At 35.1% G+C, this 19,219-nt stretch overlaps 1 protein-coding gene and 1 long non-coding RNA gene across 9 annotated transcripts in view; one reads left to right on the top strand and one right to left on the bottom strand.

Moving 5' to 3' along the window:
• WDR17 (WD repeat domain 17) overlaps positions 1 to 19,219 on the bottom strand; it is a 95,825-nt gene that overhangs the window by 24,606 nt on the left and 52,000 nt on the right. For 4 of the 8 annotated variants that reach the window (XM_082444084.1, XM_082444085.1, XM_082444081.1 and 1 more), the window contains 11 exons: positions 18,617 to 18,739; positions 15,640 to 15,824; positions 14,866 to 15,034; positions 12,205 to 12,296; positions 9,684 to 9,766; positions 7,899 to 7,985; positions 4,296 to 4,460; positions 2,619 to 2,821; positions 1,388 to 1,537; positions 1,170 to 1,300; positions 77 to 202 (listed from right to left, as the gene is read on the bottom strand). In XM_082444084.1, the coding sequence (XP_082300210.1) occupies positions 77 to 202; positions 1,170 to 1,300; positions 1,388 to 1,537; positions 2,619 to 2,821; positions 4,296 to 4,460; positions 7,899 to 7,985; positions 9,684 to 9,766; positions 12,205 to 12,296; positions 14,866 to 15,034; positions 15,640 to 15,824; positions 18,617 to 18,739 (1,514 nt within the window). Of the gene's footprint in view, positions 1 to 76; positions 205 to 1,169; positions 1,538 to 2,618; positions 2,822 to 4,295; positions 4,461 to 7,898; positions 7,986 to 9,683; positions 9,767 to 12,204; positions 12,297 to 14,865; positions 15,035 to 15,639; positions 15,825 to 18,616; positions 18,740 to 19,219 lie in introns of all 8 variants that reach the window. The other 4 variants (XM_082444078.1, XM_082444079.1, XM_082444080.1 and 1 more) reach the window with 2 other exon arrangements.
• Positions 4,619 to 19,219, top strand: part of LOC309651414 — a 43,341-nt gene continuing 28,740 nt past the window's right edge. Inside the window, exon 1 of the long non-coding RNA XR_014258109.1 lies at positions 4,619 to 4,971. This is a non-coding gene — a long non-coding RNA (uncharacterized lncRNA). The remainder of the gene's footprint in view (positions 4,972 to 19,219) is intronic.

Here is a 19,219-nt window from a genome sequence, read left to right as displayed (position 1 = left end):
AATAATTTTCGTATTTTAGTAGTGAAAAGGCACAAATTTTTTGTTTGAGTACATCACATCTGCATACTTTACTTACTGTTCGGAATGTAATCAGATGTTTCAAATGCATTATTCCTTTACAGTAGTTCTGAGGAAGTAAGCTATCATCTTGCCCTTTTATCACAGCAACTAAGTCCCATAAATTGTCACTGCCACCCGGAGGCTAAAAAGTTGATACAGAACATCCAAAGATATAATAGTGAATTAAAAACCCCACAGCATTTTGCACCTTTAAAAATATAATGTAGGCATATCTAACTTGAAAAATTAACAGGATAATAATTATACTCTGTCTTATTTATTGTTTCTGGTTTCCATTTGCTTTTTTTGTTAGGCCCTCTGAGATCCTTGTTGGATTAATGCATGCACCCAAATTGTCTATTGAGTACCAGAGGGGAAAAGCTTTATTCGTTGCAAAAGATCCTTGAATCACCCACGGTCCCAGCAAATAGCCTCTATACATAAAAATGTGCGTGTATAAGCGTGTGTGGTATAATATGAAAATTTTGGATATTTTCAAATGTATATAGTAGAAACTGTTATAATTTATAAAATAACACTAAATTTAAAATCATTTAAGGTCAGTGGCAAACTTTTTTGATTACATATTTTGTTAGCTCAGAAATAATCTCAGCTATCTATTATCATGTGGAAGATCACGAATAGTTCTTGAGGTGAAAAGGGTCTTCAAAACAAAACACGCAGCTCTGAAGTGCCAGTAATAATTAAGAAGGAAAAGTTGATTTATTGCCAATAATAAAAGATAGTAATATCAAGGCGAGGGCCAGAATAGAAGGTAAGGAAGCATGCTATAAAAGCAGACAAATGAAGACCACACAGCAGCAGCTGACAAGTTAGGAGGTAGATCGGTAGCTGAAGTGCCCTAAAGGCTGTCAGAAATGCTACTGATTAGTCAATGATCGATTTTATCAGTGTTAGTAGGGTGGAAACAGCAAATTGCCTTCTTCTGTCTCCTTTTTAATGTCTCACTGCCCTCACAACTTATGGACCATTTGCTTTCTTACACTGGGATGGCACATGTAAATATGTGATCACTTAATGACAAAAAGTTGTCATGATTCACTTTGGCTAAAGGGGAAATTTTCACATTTAATTCCTATAATACTTACTGATAAACATTCTGAAAACCATCTCAGTTTTTTCACACGAGGGTTACCACTTAGTTTCTCTATCTCCTGTTTGATATCTCTTGACACTTTGCCGCACAGCAGAGGGGGCATGCCTTGTTCTACAGCACAATCTGGAGAAGAGACACAACTCAGTGAGAAAAGAGCGCTTATAAAATCGTATTTAGAAAGAAGATCTAATACAGGCAGAGCTTCCATACCAGTGTTCCCGATAATTTCTTCCCAGGATCTATCTGCCAGAATATTTATTTGTAAAGGAGTGATTAACGGCGTTAATGACCAGAGTCTCACTGTAGAGTCCCGGGAGCACGAGGCCATAGTGAAGGGGCGACGTGGGTGGCACGTTAAACCTGATGGAAGAAATAAAGCCATTTACTAAACGAAGCACTGAAAAATATGTTTTATTGATGTGTACCTCCTAACCCTTCCACAGAACTGAAGTTGTGGAGAAGTGTTTTAAATAACATTTCTGTCTTGGCTGAAAACAATACAAGGATGTAAAAAAATGTATTTAGCATCTTCTGTAGATATGAATACAGAGTTGAATAATTATTAGAAAGCAGATGGTCCTGGATGAAAGTGTTGAAATTACATTTCAGTTGGGGTATCAGCAAGCTGACTGTCATACCCATGGAATACACAGTGATCCAGGTATGGGTGGATGTTCTCATTACACGATAAAGACAGACTTGAGGGCCTTTCATTTTAGAATGTCCGGAAAAGGGATTCTCTCCCACACTCAGTCCCGCACTGCAGTAACTAAAAGGCCATTGGCGTAAAGCATATGGATACAATGACTAGGTCAGGGTTAACTGCTCTCAATAATCATTTTTGCATTCTTAATTTACCTATTCAACCCCATCAAGGTTTGGGTGCTACAAATGAGAGTAAAATCATGTGCAAAAGGTAAGGAATCTGATTTTCCATTCCCAACTCATTTATAGTAAAAAACTTTGTACTATATTAAGAAACAAAACATTGCCCCAAATATCCAAAAATAGAGGTAAAGGAATGGCTAACTACGTCATACCTAAGTTATTAAGGATTTCCTGTTTTACAACTTACCTTTGGGGTGATGGTAAGGTAACGGAGAAAAATCCAAGCCATACATGAGAATATGTGCAAGGGTATATGTGTGCGTGCATGTGTGTGTGTGTGTGTGTGTGTGTCTGTGTGTGTGTATGTTTCTCTACAGGGATAGAGAGAAAGACACCACAGTGCTAACAAGAGTTATTTTCTGATTATTTCTGATGACATTTTCTATTATCTTCTGTGTATTCTGATATTTAAATAGTAAGCATGTATACCTTCTACTAAGATAAATGTTATTTCAAAATGAAACACTGTAAGACTTCTTCAAAAATACTGTCTTGCTCAGAAATTATAATCATTAATATAGCAAAACTTAAAAGTACATGAAAAACACTTTACCGTATACATCTGCACCATGATCGTACACGGTATCCAAACAAGTTCCTTCCCGAGTGTCCCACACTTTTATAGTGTAGTCCCAGCTGCCAGATATTAGTAGGTATGGGATTTCAGTATTCCACATTAATCCCCGCACAGGTGCCGTGTGTCCTCTAAGAATGTTTATGCATGCGTCTTGAGTATAATCCCAGATTCGAACAGAACTGAAAACAGAATATTATGTATATAATACCATTCAAGTTATAATTTGTCTAGAGTATCAGCATACTCTTAATGGAACACAATGATTATTTCTTAGTATACTGAAAAAACATTTTATGTTTCAATATATGTTATGATTCTCTTCTTTATAGCAAATAAAAATGAATTTTATTTATTTTAAAATGAATAATTAACTAGGCTAGAGCCATCCTATTCCAATATTTTTTCCTTCCTTTTACTGGTCATTAACCCCCGATACTAAATATATGATTTCGCAGTTCATGTGTTTAAAAAATTGCTTTCTTAAAATAAAATATCCAGAGCAGATAAAGCCAAAGAAAAATATGACTAACAACATGTATACAATAATTTAAGAGCACTCAATTTGTATAACATGAAAATACAGCATGTATGATGACGGGTATTATTTGAAAAATCAATTCGTATCTATGCTTTTATCAATACAGGAAACACTTCATGTTTTTGTCAGTTAAATAAGTTTCTTAGTCTGTGGAATCACTCTCAGATCAAGTACAAAATTTAAATATAAATGGGTTTATAATATTACTTGAATCTACTGATTGTGTAGAGTACAAATGTTACTGAAGGACAATTTGAACTCAAAATCAATTTAAGACCTCCAAATGCCAACTCTGCTTGGACAAATCATAATAATCTTTTAGTTAAAGATTTATATAAACCTGAAAAATATTAAAATATTAATACTCCAAAGGTTATATTACACTATGAGGAGACACACCACATATTTTATTTCTTAAGGCATATCTCTTTCTGCTATATATAAAAAGACTCCTTTCTTCTTTTCCCCTTTATACCAGGACAGGATAATGTGGTTACTATATACTACAACTTTTACTTGCACCAAGTAAGATTTTTCTTACCTAAATTTATCTCATATTCAAACAGCCCAAACTGTACCATGCAAATGTATCTTGTCTGGATATAAAATATAGACAAGATTTCAGAAACTTTCATAAACCCAGAAAAAAATGTTAAGTCACTCTCATTTCTAAAGTATCTTCTTTTCATGCTAACATATATAATCATCTTCTTTTATTCCATTCTTAATGAAAACAGAGTACAGCTGTTTCCCACATTAAATATGGGAACATTATTAAAAATAAACTCGTCTCTACATTTTACAAAGGTTTATTGTTTCAGACGTTTTTCCCTTTCCCAACAGATTTGTTAACTTTGTTCCTGATAAGAGAGAAATAAGCATCTACTGCAAGTACAATAAATAAGGAAATAGAAATCATGAATAAGATGCTAAGTATGGAAAGATTTAATTTACTTGTAGTTGGATGCAATTAGATACTTGTTAACTGCCTACTTGTTAAGTACATATTTAAAATAGTTCCACATACACGTTGGATCATATAAATAAGTACATTTCTAGAAAATTACAAGCTTATGATTTTTAGGACTAGAAAATTAGAATCCAAAAATACATACCCATCATCAGAGCCGCTGCAAAGAATTCCCTCCCTCAGAGGAGACCACCTAACATGGAACACTTTCTCTGTGTGCCCACTAAACACTTTCAGTGGTTGGTCGGAACTGGTGGTCACATAATAGACACGAACATTTTTGTCTTCACAGCCAGTGGCTATCATGTCTCTGAAATATCACCCACGGCACATTAAAAAATAAAAAGTTTGGTATTATTTGTTACTGATAGTTTTTAAATGCACACAGTTCTAACTTCTAAAACGAGAATATTTTGCTCCCTTAATGAAGTTACACTAAAATCTTACGTAAGTAAAAACATCATTTACAGCAACTGCTCTAGTACAGAAAGAGTTTCTCAATGTTCCCTTTCAATCAGTTGTGTTTTTATTTTATTTATGAGAGATAATGGTACAGTTATTTCTATACATTCTTTTTCCAGATGTCCAGATTCATAACTTTAGTATTTCTCAGACCTTTATATTTTGCAACTATTGGGTCTTAAGAAGGGTCCTGAATGGTCAGTGATTGAGATTTGCTTAATTGCTGGTAGGCACGTTATTAATAACTACATGCCCTGACCGTTGGTAAATTTTGTTGTGGTAGGGATATAAATAGCAATGTTTCCCCCAGAAGTGTGCTTGGAAAGCTCCCCGCAGAACCAGGGTCGTTTCATCTGACAGTAAGTCACATTCCTGGTTTTCCAATTCTCTCTGGTGAGATGCTTAACGGTTTGTTCCAACAGAATCCTCTGGGAATATAATATGTGGATCTGATCTTTTAATGATCTTGGCTCATTATCTCTAAGAGAGTGAGACAGCTAAGCAACTATTTGTACCCTAGCTGTCATGCCTGGAATACTGTTCCCAACGGAATTCGAGTACTAGGCAGACATGTGGCATCAGGTACCAGCCAGAACAGTCTCCCGGAGGAACATTAACAACCGTATAAACAGTCCCCAGGCTTTAAAGGTAGAGAGGGGAAGTTACACGTTTTGGACCCAGCTGTTATCAAAACCTTCTCCAAACTTCAAATTGTTGATTTTTGTCACATGGGTTGTAATACCTATATTTATTTAACCTTACATGCAGAAATACACCAGTTTGTAAACTGCATGCCAATCTATAATGTGTAGATTACATGTGCCCAAGGCCCACTGATAAACAGCCCATTCCTCTATGTGGGAAAATGTATTTTGCATAATACAAATATTTACACATATACACGAGCATATTTCTGTATATATGTCTATGCAGATACATAAAGATAAAATCTTAGAAATGAAAAAATATTCAAAGAAGGTACATACAGATATCAAAATTACAAATTCAGAAATATCTTATGAATAAACTTTTATAAGTTCAAGGTGTTTTTCACTTATCTCCTAGGATGCTAAGTGCAATATAAATACAGAAATTAGAACATTTAGAAAAGATTTTTAAAAATAAAAGTGAAATTTTAAAATGAAAAATGAAATTTATTAGGTAGGCTTGGTAGTAGACACAGTAGTTAAGTATAAAGGACTTTTTTTAAAAAAAAGTTTTCTTAACCAACAAGGCATACTGCATTAATTTCTTATTTTTTTTCCTACCAGTCAAATTCTTATTAACCCTATAAAACACAGAAATAAGAATGTGGAACTGTTCTGTTGATCATATGCAAGGTAATTCTACTCATTTTTATATTCAACAAATATTTATTAAACATCTGTTTTTTTCAAGGCATAGTGAGGGTCAGAAGTACAGTGTTTTGCTAAGAATATACTGCTAAAAATAGATAACCACTGCTGATCTCATGGAGCTTACATTTTAGAGGACGAAGCAGCCAATTCACAAATAAAACTTAATTTTATGATGTTAAGTGCACCCAAGGCTTATTATACCATAGGGGAAATTTACCTAATATGGGGGTCAGGGAAGACTTTTCTCCAAAAGTGGTTTTTTGAGCTGAGAGCTGAAGGATAGGGAGAAGTTAGTTATATCTGGCCCGGGTTGGGAGGAGTTCTACGGGGTGGGTGGGAAGTAGAATCCTAGATGGAAGGGGAAACAGGAGTGAAAGCCTTGGGATGAAAACGAGCTGGCTGGTTCAAGAAGTCCAAAGCCACTGTGGCTGGATGTAAGGAACAAGGGGAGCAAGGCTTGTAATGTAATACTAAAGTACAAAGGAATGGGATTATACAGGGACTCCCTTGCAGGACTGGCTAAGATTCTGCACATTATCCAAGATCAATGGGAAACTGTTGAAGGATTTAAGCAGGAGAATGCAGTGCTCACATCTGTGGTTTTCAACGCTTACTCTGACAGCAACCTAGAGAACACAGAGAGAGGAAGTGGTGACGAAAGGTGTGAATTCTGGAATTGATTTAGAAGACTTTTGCAGAAGTCCCAAAACAGACAAATGTCATTAGTTTAGTCGTTGGAGGGATGGTTGGGTAAAGAAGGATATTTAGATGGAGGATATGACAGGAATTGATGGCTGGCTGGAAGTGAAAATTGAGAGATGATAAGGTCTAAAAGAAGAGGTCAAGGATTTGGGCTTTAGCAGTTTGTTGTTTGCATTTTCAGGCCGCTGAGATGGGAAATACTGCGGAAGAGCTGGTCACAAGCTCATTTTAGAGCCTCTAACCGGGGACCTCCCTGGCAGTCCATGGTTAAGACTTCGCCTTCCAATGCAGGGGGTGCGTGTTCGATCCCCCGTCGGGAAGCTAAGATCCCACATGCCTTGGGGCCAAAAAAACCAAAACATAAAGCGGAAGCAATATTGTAATAAATTCAATAAAGACTTTAAAAATGGTCCACATAAAAAAAATAATTAAAAAAAAAAAGAACCTGTAACTGTGTGTAATAAATGCTTCTATATTTACTGGAAGAAACTCATAGATCCATCACTTTGTATAGTATGTGATTTGACTCAGAACACAGTGTAATAAGGTTTTAAAATTTTAGTATGTATATTTTACAACTCTAATATGGAAAAGCATAATTCACATTGTTTTCACAATATTTAAAGAAAGTTTGAATTTTTTAATATAATTTATATCCCATCAAAGAGAGGTTTGAAACACAAGATTCTTGGCAGTGCAGTGACTTAAAGGATCAATTTTAGTGGAGGTTTGACTTGGATTAATTTTTAAACCTAAGCTGATCTTTAATGCCAGGCTCTTAAGCAAGGTTGACCTTTCAAAACCATTCTAAGTTCTATGTCATGGGAAATCACCCAAGGCCGTGGCATTTGCATTAGGTGGGGGCAGTGGAAAGTCATGGGGAACAAAATACCATTGCACAGATTCCTAAAAAGGGTTCAGAGGAAGGGCCACGTTTCTCAGAAGACACACACAGATTGGACTGATTTCCAAGTTTCATTAGTTAGTCATATGCTTTTCCTTAAAGCAGCAGGAAATAGCTTGAAAGTTGGAAATCAGTATTTCTAAATCATATAAAAACCTCACGGAATAAAAACAGACGGTTACACATGCAATTACAAGGCTAGGCAAAGGGAATATTACCTAAAAAGAGTCATGAATATTACCTGTGGAAATAACATTAAACTTTATGGCTATTCAAAATCTCTGAAATGTAATTATTACTTATTTCCGGAAAAAATACTTACCTGTTGTTTTGGCTCCAATCACAACCAAACACTGCAGCTGGATGTTTGTATTTGTGTAGTACTTTACCATCAACTGTTCGAATAATACTGAAATTAAGTATAATATATTAATAGAAAATTACAACAGTCTAAATACATCATTCAAGGGAAGAAAGCCAGAGCTGTAAAATTCGAACATAAGTGTTTTAGGAAAGAGACTTTGTCTGCAAAGCACAAGGAACATTTAAAAGTACTGTGTAAATAATATTACCAATTATGAGTAAGGATATTTATATCACATAGTATTAATTATGGTAACCCACTGAAACCAATTTAAAGGAGATACATTTTTATTTAGAAACTATTTCTTATATTTTTAATTAGGGAAATACATAGTTTAATACATATATTTTAAAACATATGCACTGGATTTCAGCTTCAAAATTTAACAGTTCAAAATTTAACAGTTCAAAATGTATGTTTAAAACAACTCATTTATAGTGTTGGTTGCATGCACTATTACACCAACTGCAAGACATATAATATTTTCGTGGCATATTTTAAGTGATACAACTAGAAATTCAGAGGACCCCTTCTCCCAAAACAGATCCTATATACTTTCACTGCAAAAACAAAAGAAGTTCTAATACCCTCCTATAATGTTACCATAGTGCAAGGGCTATTGATTCCATTAAGGACACAAAGCTGTGTATAAATTAACGTATTGCAAAGTTTTAAAAGTCTTTGGAAAAGACCCTTTTAAAACATCACTAGGCCCACCAAAACTTTTGAGGTTACTGGTTAGTGGTGGTGACCTACGCTTCCAAATATTTAGTCATTGACTGTGGTATTTATCAAATAAGTAATGCCCTGAGAACATGGTAAAGCTAATCGTGTATCACCTAGTCAAAAAACTCTTGCGTACATCTTTCGTACTTTGGTATGTATCAATTAGCAAATAGTCATTTTCAAGGGAAAAAATCACTAAATGTTGTTTCTGAAAATTTTAACTTCTTGGTAAAGATCTTTGGTTTCCATAACTACTGTATTTTCCACTGAAATTAAAAAGTGAGGATGAGAAGATTTTGGGCTGGGTATAGCAAAACCTAAGAGGAGATAAACTTTACTACGTCTCAACAACCATAAGTGCTTATACTACCTGTCAAAGATGACAATACCTATAGCTATAGGGTAGCACCACTGGATTAAAAACATTTTTTTTTAACTCAAAGGCAATTCTTCCCTCACATATATTTCTCGGAAGCCTACTTTTTCCTGGGACTCAACAGAATTAAGAAAGCACATATTTCTGAAAAGTTAGTCACTTTCTAAAAATAGGCATTTCCCACAGGCATGACCTTATTCCTCCTTACAAAGCCTTTTTATCCTTTTTAAAATAATAACACCTACTGTGAACAAGTTTCTAGAGCACTTGATACCTCTTTAATCACTTGCGAAACTGAAATACCACTCCCTCAAAATGTGATGAAAATTAGACTCTGTGAAAGTCCTTTAAGTTTCTTTGAGGCAAGTCACAGTATTTTAGTTAAAATTCGAGTAGTATGTTCATTTAGAAAGAATTAGTGGTTTGTTTACTTTTAAACATCATTGCATTGTTATTTATTACTGATATATCATAGCAATGTAGCATGTGCCTATGCGGGCTTATAAATAATATTTATGATAGTAGGTAGAGCTGTACAAATGGAATCTCATCGAATATTTTAATGTATGTGCTAACATGATACAGTTGATACTATCAAATGTATCTTTTATAAACAGTGTAATTTCATACATAGTACTTACCAGTAACCATCACCACTGCAGGTTGCTATTCTTTTGGAATCTTTATGACTCCAGGCAATGCAGAATATTCCATTTTTTCCATGCTTCAAAAAATGTAAAATACCTATCAATAAGAAATAATTCACCCCTTTTTCCTCTTATTTATTTACTTCTTCTAATATTACTTTTCTATTAGGAACTTGCTCTAGATGATGCTACAGAGACACTATTGTCAACAGCAGAAAGCCGAATACATACTTCAAAGAATGTGTAACGCTGTCAACACTTACGAAACAAAACCATTGTTTTAAGACATAAATGGGTGGCTCTATTTCCTTTTTGCGGACACTGGTCAAGAACCAGAATCTGCTTCCTCAGCCATACGTAGAATTAAGCTCTGCTTAATAGCGTAATACCTTTTTCTGTAAAAGCCCTTCTGGAGGTGAAGATAGTTATCTATCTGCTTTCTGACCCAGTTAGGCTCCTAAAACTACAGTATAAGAGATGCTGCAAGCAGCTGTTATTATTGATTGTTCTTCTAAATTTCAAAATTTTATTTTTGTGAAACAAAGAAGGTTTAAGGTTATTATTATACCAAATCACTCTGTATTTACCTGTACTCTATATTTATCTGTATTCTTGGACTGGGAAAGGGTAAAGGAATACAGTCACAGCTGGTATGATGAGAATTTTTAAAAACACAGAGAATATATTTTATACATAGGAATGTCATTCATCATCAACTAGGTAATGGGTGAATAAAGGTTGCAACCAATCCATTTCCAAATTTTGTTTAAAACATTTCAGTTTTATAGAGCACTTAAATCGTGGCTGCTCTTAAGGGAAGACTAAAGTGACTTTTTATCTGGAGCTTTAAGGCTGTTTTACTAAGGTGGTCTCCAGTTTGCTATTTTTACCTTTCTTGGGGGGTCAAGGTGGGTAGGTTTATAAAGATGAACACAAGAATGGAGGCAGTCTCCATACTCACTCAGTTGAAGGAGGGGCGGTCCTCCATCAGCTGTGTTCGTCCCCGTGAACGGGGCACTTATGGCCCCCTCACGTCCTGCATTTTATTTTGTGAGGCACGTGTAACTTAGTTAACTGAAGCTGGCAGTGTTCATTTTCCCCACATTTATTATCCTAGATGTAAGCGGTTTCGATATTGGTCTTAACTATGCTCTTGGAGCTGGGAAAGACATAAATGGACGTAAGAGACGTCCCTGACGCTCAGGGCTGGGCTGCTGGAATCAGGCTGCACCTGCCGAGCGCTAATAGGAAGATACTTAGTTGACAGGACGCCGAGATGCTAGAAGAAGAAATCGACAGATCTGATATCCAAGGATAAGATTCTTGAATTAGGTCAAAAGTTTCTTTTCCAGGTTCATCTTTTCTTCTTATATCCTTATTTATTATGGGATACGCATCGTTCTGGTGATGGGAAGGGCAGAAGGTGGGCTGGGGGAGTGCTAAACTGAGAGGATTGCTGTTAAGTAGAGAAAGGGAAGGATGAACTGTAGTCCTTTGCCAACGTTTCCTCTTTTGAGAGCAAAATTGCATACTGGCGGTTGGTGAAGTTTCCCTAAGGCTCTGTATTTGTCACATAACTTCCGTAACCCCTGGAAGATCAAGGCTACTTGATTTTCAGAGAGAGAGAACAGTCTTTTGTATAAATGGTTTTAAAGCCTCGATATATAAATAATTATCAAGTAAGTTATATGTTTAATAAACTTCAACAGTAACCATTTGAAATGAACGAAATTTCAAGAGAGTGAGAGACAATCCTAGATCCTGTTCACACTTCCCTCCATTCACAACTAACATACTGTAACGAGAGCATACGTATTTACAAAATATTAACAGAACCCAGGGAAATATGAGATGACAATTTAACTCCAAGCGGAAGGAAAAGTACAATCTGTGACACTACAAATAGGAAGAGGGGAGCTTTTAGAACTTGTCATGGAAAAATGGAATTTGAGACTTGGAAGGAAACCCAAGAAATTATATAATCCAACTTCACCATCTTATAAATGAACAATCATTAGAGATATGGGGACATATGTATATGTATAACTGATTCACTTTGTTATAAAGCAGAAACTAACACACCATTGTAAAGCAAGTATACTCCAATAAAGATGTTAAAAAATAAATAAATAAATGAACAATCAGATTCAAGGCAATAATATTATCCTCTCTAGGTCAAGAGCTAATCAGTGACAAAATTGGGACTATAATTTGGTTCTTGTTCTGAGTTTAGTCTTTTTCCAACTTTTGAATATTTTCCTAGACAATTTTGTGGCAGATGACCCAAAATTCCTTTGAACCGCTAATGCAACTTTAGGTGAATTTTTATATCTTAGACTCAGCTACATTTTTCAGAATTCATTTTAGCACGTGCATGTCCTCTTGGATTTTCTGCTAATTAAAACACTACAATGCCACCTGGTGACTAACTAATAAATTAAGAGAGAAAAGCATTTAAAAAACGTGAAGCCATATAAGACATTATGTTATTCGGCTAGCAATAAATACATCTTACCTCATTAAATCGTTGTACGATTTTGCCCTTTTTAATATCCCAAATAAAAGCACCATTTCGAGAAGTTGCTCCAGCAATACAATTTAAATCACCTTAGGAAACAATTTGTTAGACATTATATGAAATGTTTGCCACAAATGTAATTCTTTTCAAAAATGTAATTTTTGAAAAAGTAAGACTTGAGTTTGCAAAGTGGCTCTTTCTTTTAAATAATGAAAATTATCAAATGTATGCAAATATAGAAAGAACAGTATAATGCATGAATCCATCATACAATTTCAACAGTTATCAAAATATGGTCAATCTTATTTTGTCTATAGCCCCCTACTGGATTTCTTTGTAGCAAATCTCTAATACTGTATTCTTTCATTAATAAACACTTGAGGATGGATGTCTAAAATACAGGAACTCTTTTATTAGCATGACCAAACTACTACAATAACAAATAGAAAAATTATCAAAAATTCCTCAATATTATTACATATCCAGTCAGTATTTACATTTTTCTGACCATCTGGTAATTTTTTTAATGGTTAGGAAAGTATTTCTCTAAGCAGGACACATGAAAAAATCCATTTTCTCCATCAAAGACATAAGCAATGCTCTTTGTTTTTAAGAAGTTAAAAGAATCTGTTAAAATCGAACTGCTGCTAAGTTAGTAGATGGTCCTGAATTTTTTGCAAGGCAGTCAAAGAAGAGGTTTGCTCCATTAGAAGAAAGAAAAAGCTGTTATCTGCCTCCTAGGAGTAAAAATATGGAGGAATTATTTCGTGATATGACTATAAATACTAAAAGAAAAGTCCTCACCATTTTTTTCTAGGGTTTTCATTCTGCTACCCTTTTAGTGCTCTAAAATTATTGGGGGAACGTTTCCATATTTATTTGCACTCCCAAAAATTTTCCTGTGATATCTACTCTAAAAATAAAGGAAATTTTGCAATCATCTATAACCTACTCTACTTCCATCCAGTGTCAACCTTTGCTAATCTTTTAAGTTTCATCCATATTTACCTAACAATAGTGATTCATCAGTAATCACGTTGCAAAAAATGGCAGAATTTCCATTTTCCAACATTTTTATTTTCTTAAGGCAAATTCTCAATGTAGAGAGTGAAATAAAGCTTTAAGTAAGATTGGGCCTTCTGTGTTATGATTTGAAACAATGGTTTTCACAGTCACAATTTCTATTCAAGCTTTAGGTTTGAGACTTGAATACGTTTTGTAGAAGGAAGAGTGATCAGCTCATTGCTGTTACAGTGTCACTGCACTGGTGGCCCAATTCCTGTATCTCAACCCAGCAGGCCCTGCTGTGACAATGAAAACTACAGTGACTAAGAGCACAGGCTTAAACATCAAACTGACAAGGGTTCAAGTCTTGACTCCACCACTACTCCCTACGCATATAATCTTGGGTAAATTACTCAACCTCTCTGACCTCAGATCCTCTTTAATAAATGTTGGCTCTCACAATCAAAAGTAAAATGAAGATGGAGGTAAAGAAGGGAGCAGAAAAGAGTGCTAATTCTTTTTGTTCCTTACTTCTTAATTAGTGAAGTAACATTTTTTTCCAATTAGCTTTGGATCTATAATGGCACTAAGTATGTTCTGCTTCAGAGAACAGCTGCTGTCATTAAGACTTGGAAGTAAAACTTTCTTCTACATCCTCTCCTCACGGTAGGAGATAAGGGATATAAAAACAGTAGTTCTTTACCTTTTTTGTATCATGGACTTCTCTGAAAATCTGATAGTTATGATAATCTTTGACAGACATAGGAACATGCACACATATGCTAAAAATTATGCATAAGATTCCAAGAGATTCCCAAATTCTCTGAAGACATCAAAACCCTGACAGCCCATATTTTCAGGGCTAAAAATCTCTGTGCACAAGGAGATAAGCTAAAAAATAAGCTATATCTTGGTTATAAATGGGTTTTAAATTAGTATGTTAGTATTAGGACAAATAAGTAAAGCATTCTGCATAGTTTATAAAGTGAAAAATTCATTTTAGGTGTGTAAAATTATTTATAACAGGAAGAAAATGTTTTGGGAGAAAATGTCGGAGGTTTCATAGGACATCTCTTTTTTACGTACAGGAAGGTATAAAGGTAGCATCAATCTGAGATCAAAGAAAAGACCCTATTATAGCATAAAAGTTCTTCAATATTACAAAAGTGGAGTTTATATAGAATCACATGCTCACAATTAAACTGCGATGATATATAATCATTCATATTCACAAAACAGATGTATCAGAGAAAGAGAGGTATTATAATTTTTAGAAAATACATGTTTTATTTTCATATATTTGATTCACATGAAAATTGTAAGGAAAACGTCTATAATGTAAAATACACTACACCTTTATAGGCATATCTATACAAATGCAGCTAAAATTAGATGGGTCAGTATCATCCTGATTTCCCGTGGCTTTTCTATATGACTATGTCATATAGAAGGGCCCAGAAATCAACGTGCTTGTGCAGGTAGCCAGATAGTCTAAAACCCACAAAAACTGAACCAACAAATATGTTGGTACTAATCTGCCTCCACCATCATTTGGAGTAAGATGGCACCGTGAGGAAGAAGATAATGCAAATGAAAATAAAAGTTAGGAAAGTCATTTAATTGTATTCCTGATTTTAATAAAATACTTCTTACCTGGAGCCCATGAAAGGGAATAAATAACCCCTTCATTCCCTGGGGAAGTGCACACTGCCGTCAGTGTGTTTATATCCCAGACTTTTATCGTGCCGTCAAATGAAGCTGTTGCTAGAAGACTGGGATCATTAGGTTTGAATTTGCAGTCGAAGATTGTTTCCACATGACCCTAGGGATGCAGCATAAAAAACACAGAACAAACCCAGACAAAACGTGAGTCCTCAGCAGGGCTGTGTTCTATTTTACACAGAGGCTTAACGATCGTGAGAACAGAAGTTCGTAGACGCAGAGAATTATTATGACTCCCTAATAGAAATAAATCTTAGAAAACACTTAATCCAACCTTGCTCATTTCATGAATGAGAACAAGAAAGCTCAGAGTAACCGGCAGGGGTGGACTTCTCCTTCCTTCTGAAAGAATATTCTCTTTCTCATTTTGCTTCCAAAATATACTACAACTATGTGATTTTCCACGATACCAAGGAGTAACGTGGCCCACACAATAATGGGAAAACTACCAAATGCAGAGTAATCCTGATAAACTAAACGGACATAAATATTTAAAGAAATTTAATGTTTATAATGTTTACAATTAAATAATTTTAATAGTTCTATACATTTTTCTAAAATGTTTCAATCAACCAAGATAAAGTCCTAATATGTGATTCTCTATGAAAATAATTTTAAAATATCATCAATAATACATAAGTGAAAGTAAACATCATTTTATACACAAAATAAGTATTGTGTATAAAAGAATGACCACAGACGTACCAAGTCCCTGAGAAAATCCCACTTCTTAGCTCCCATATCATAAAGTCCAACTCCACCATCCAGGAAACAGCACACTGCGTGACCAGGAGGAACAGAAAATGCTTGATTCTGTGTCAGAGTTGGGGGTGGTACTGCTTCACTCGTTGAGGATGTATAATGATTTTTGGTTGGGGACTGGATTGAAACTAGAAAAGAAAAAAAAATAAACAAGTAAACATTTATGCCAGTTATCTTCCCATAGGCTGGAATGAAACCACAGGACTTAATTTACAAAGACGCTCTTCGTTTTCTTTTATCCAGAATTTATATCAGTAAACTCTTAAGCAATGATCAGATTTTCACCACAGAGTACTTTAGCAGCATTGCCCATATTTATATATTTATATACACAAAATGGGATATTATTTTGAAAAGAGGTGTATAGAAGTGCAGGTGGTGAAAAATGAATGAAAATTAGTTTCTGAGGAATCACAATATGTGGTGAATATTTGGTTTCTTATTGCCCCATATATTAAAGCACAGCACGGGGGCTTCCCTTCCCTGGTGGCGCAGTGGTTGAGAATCTGCCTGCCAATGCAGGGGACACGGGTTCGAGCCCTGGTCTGGGAAGATCCCACATGCCGCGGAGCAACTAGGCCCGTGAGCCACAACTACTGAGCCTGCGCGTCTGGAGCCTGTGCTCCGCAACAAGAGAGGCCGCGATAGTGAGAGGCCTGCGCACCACGATGAAGAGTGGCCCCCGCTTGCCGCAACTGGAGAAAGCCCTCGCACAGAAACGAAGACCCAACACAGCCAAAATTAAATAAATAAATTAAAAAAAAAAAAAAAAGCACAGCATGATTATTTCTGAATTAAAATTTTCTTTCAAAGTGCTGATGTAATAGCTTGCTTCTTCCTCTACACAAGCAAACACACATGCATGTGAACTTTTTTCTTTTAGAACTAAAAACTCTCTTCCACTAATTTTCAATCCAATGAAAATAATTATTTTTGAGATTATTTATAATTTACTTTAATTTAGCACCCAAATTAAGAATTACAACTGTCTGATATACCTTTGCATCTTAATTTCTCTCTGCTTCCTCAATTTTTACTGTTCACAGACTTTCAATTCCCCAACTTTCAATTACATAAATGTCTCCTTGTTCAGTTATTTTCTTTGTATTCTTTATCACATATTTTGTCTTCTTTCAAAAAGCTTTTCCTTAGAACATAAATATACTCTTGTAAATATAATTCAAAATAATGATACCACCATAAATTATCAGACCAATCTAGATTAATTACACACTGGAATATAGATAAATATTTACCAGTATATTGCCTTTTTTGATTCAAATATAATAAAGTCTTTCTTATTGCGTTCATTAGGATAATACTCATTTCTTAGAATCGGAGAATGACAGGCAGTCCAAACTAGAATGAACCATTAATAACAAAAGAAGCATTTGTTTGGTTCAATGAAATTTTGCTGAAAGTTTGGTTAAAATTAATATAATCCATGACTGTTTTCTAATATTTTAATTTGTTGATATTATAGGTGGTTTTGATACCCTTCATGCTCCTATCTATCCATAATTCATCTTTTTTCAGAATTTGATGATTATGTCTACATTTAAAGTTTTTCATTTTTACATAATTTTTCTTACTCTACACTTTCTGTTACATTAAAAAATTGGGCGAAAAAACTAACTATCAACAATCTGAAAGGAATGACTCAAAAATGACAAGATCAGTATGTGCTTCTTTATATTTCCTGATTTTTCTCTAATGGGCCTGGACCACTTTTGCAATAAGAAAAAAATAAGGAAGAAAAGAACCTATGATATTTCAGTCATCTTACGAGATGGGTGTTCACAGCAAATAAACAAAGAAAAAAATAGTTCCAAAAAATGCAGGATACATAAACAATATGCCAGTCCCCAGCGTACTATCAATACTTCTCCAGTCCTAATGCTTCTAGACCCTCCAGCTTCCAGGATTTAGAAGTATTAGGAAAAGCTTAAATTTGTGAAAAGACTGGAGGTTCAAATACAGAGATTTTCTACTACTTGCCATTGCCCACAAAATTAGATACTAAATTTGCTAACCAAAACAACGTTATTTTGAACAGGCCTCACTAATTATTTAGTATATCATAGACAGTAGTGAGTAAGGAGGAATCAATAACTCTAGGTTGTTCAATCACTAAACTCTTTTCCCCAAGTTTTTTTATGATCCACACAGAAATAAAAGAAACACTATCAACCATGCAGAGTAACCACAGTTGACTTAAATAGGAAGTCAATTTCTTTTCCCTCATATTTAGGAAAAATTCTAATTCTAAACCTCCCCCCGCATACTCCAGATTTTTTTTTTTTAATTAATTAATTTGTTTTTGGCCATGTTGGGTCTCTGTTTCTGTGCGAGGGCTTTCTCCAGTTGCGGCGAGCGGGGGCCACTCTTCATCGCGGTGCGCGGGCCTCTCACTATCGTGGCCTCTCTTGTTGCGGAGCACAGGCTCCAGACGCGCAGGCTCAGTAGTTGTGGCTCACGGGCCCAGTTGCTCCGCGGCATGTGGGATCCTCCCAGACCAGGGCTCGAACCCGTGTCCCCTGCATTGGCAGGCAGATTCTCAACCACTGCGCCACCAGGGAAGCCCAGCCCAATTTTATTTAATCCCATCACTCTTGATATTTTTTATTTTCACCAATATCATTGTTTCATTTTCCCCATGTAGATTATTTGAGATTATCTTAATATCCTCATTTAATAGCATTTTTAAATGTAGCTTTGCTCTAAATATTTTCAGTTTAGCAATATTAGATATTGTGTGGCTTTGATGGTACCTTTAGCACATATATTGTCAAAGGCTATTTTTTTAAAATTTGCTTTTCAGTAGCAGTATTTGATAAGTTCATATCATTATATTACTCATTTTATTGGATAGCAGCAAGTACGATATTTTAAAATATCAAATATTGGTATTTTTACTTACATTTCTTCCTTGGAGGAGAATTCAGTACATGCAAGCAGTGAAACCCTGTTTTCTTTAATTTAAAGTTATCAACAGGTGTTGCTCTAGAAACATTCCAAACTCGCAAAACACCCACTTGAGAATCTAGTCAGATCAAGAAAAAAGCATTATATTAACAAATTTTATTTGAAACATAAAATGCCTAGATAAAAAATAACAAAATTTCAACTTGCCAGATTTTTAGCACCACTTACTGACATTCTTCACACAGTAATATTATATCATAATACAAAGAAACAGCCGAAGTGATATTCATCCTTTCAATTTTTGGCACGTTTTGCCTTTTTTTTCTGTTCCAAATCCCTTTCTCGGGTGAGAGACTGCCTGCCTTGGGAGCTTCCTCGACAAAGATGATTATGACAATGTGACCACAAAAAAGCACCCCAGTGACACTCTTGCTCTAGGAAAGCCAGCCACAGAAAACTTTCCACCTCTACCATTAAGTAATCCTTCACCTTTTGAAATGTTTGTAAACTGCTTCCTTGCTCACTTGCAGCCAAACAAAGACTGCCTGATATACCTGAAGACTAATTAGAAAGCCCCCTCCTTCCAAAAATCCCACCT

The sequence above is a fragment of the Balaenoptera physalus genome (assembly GCF_965194825.1).
Source record: "Balaenoptera physalus genome assembly, chromosome: 21".
NCBI classification, from domain to species: Eukaryota; Metazoa; Chordata; class Mammalia; order Artiodactyla; family Balaenopteridae; genus Balaenoptera; species Balaenoptera physalus.
The sequence above is the reverse complement of the archived record's forward strand: the minus strand, read 5'-3'. Positions and strand labels throughout refer to the sequence as shown.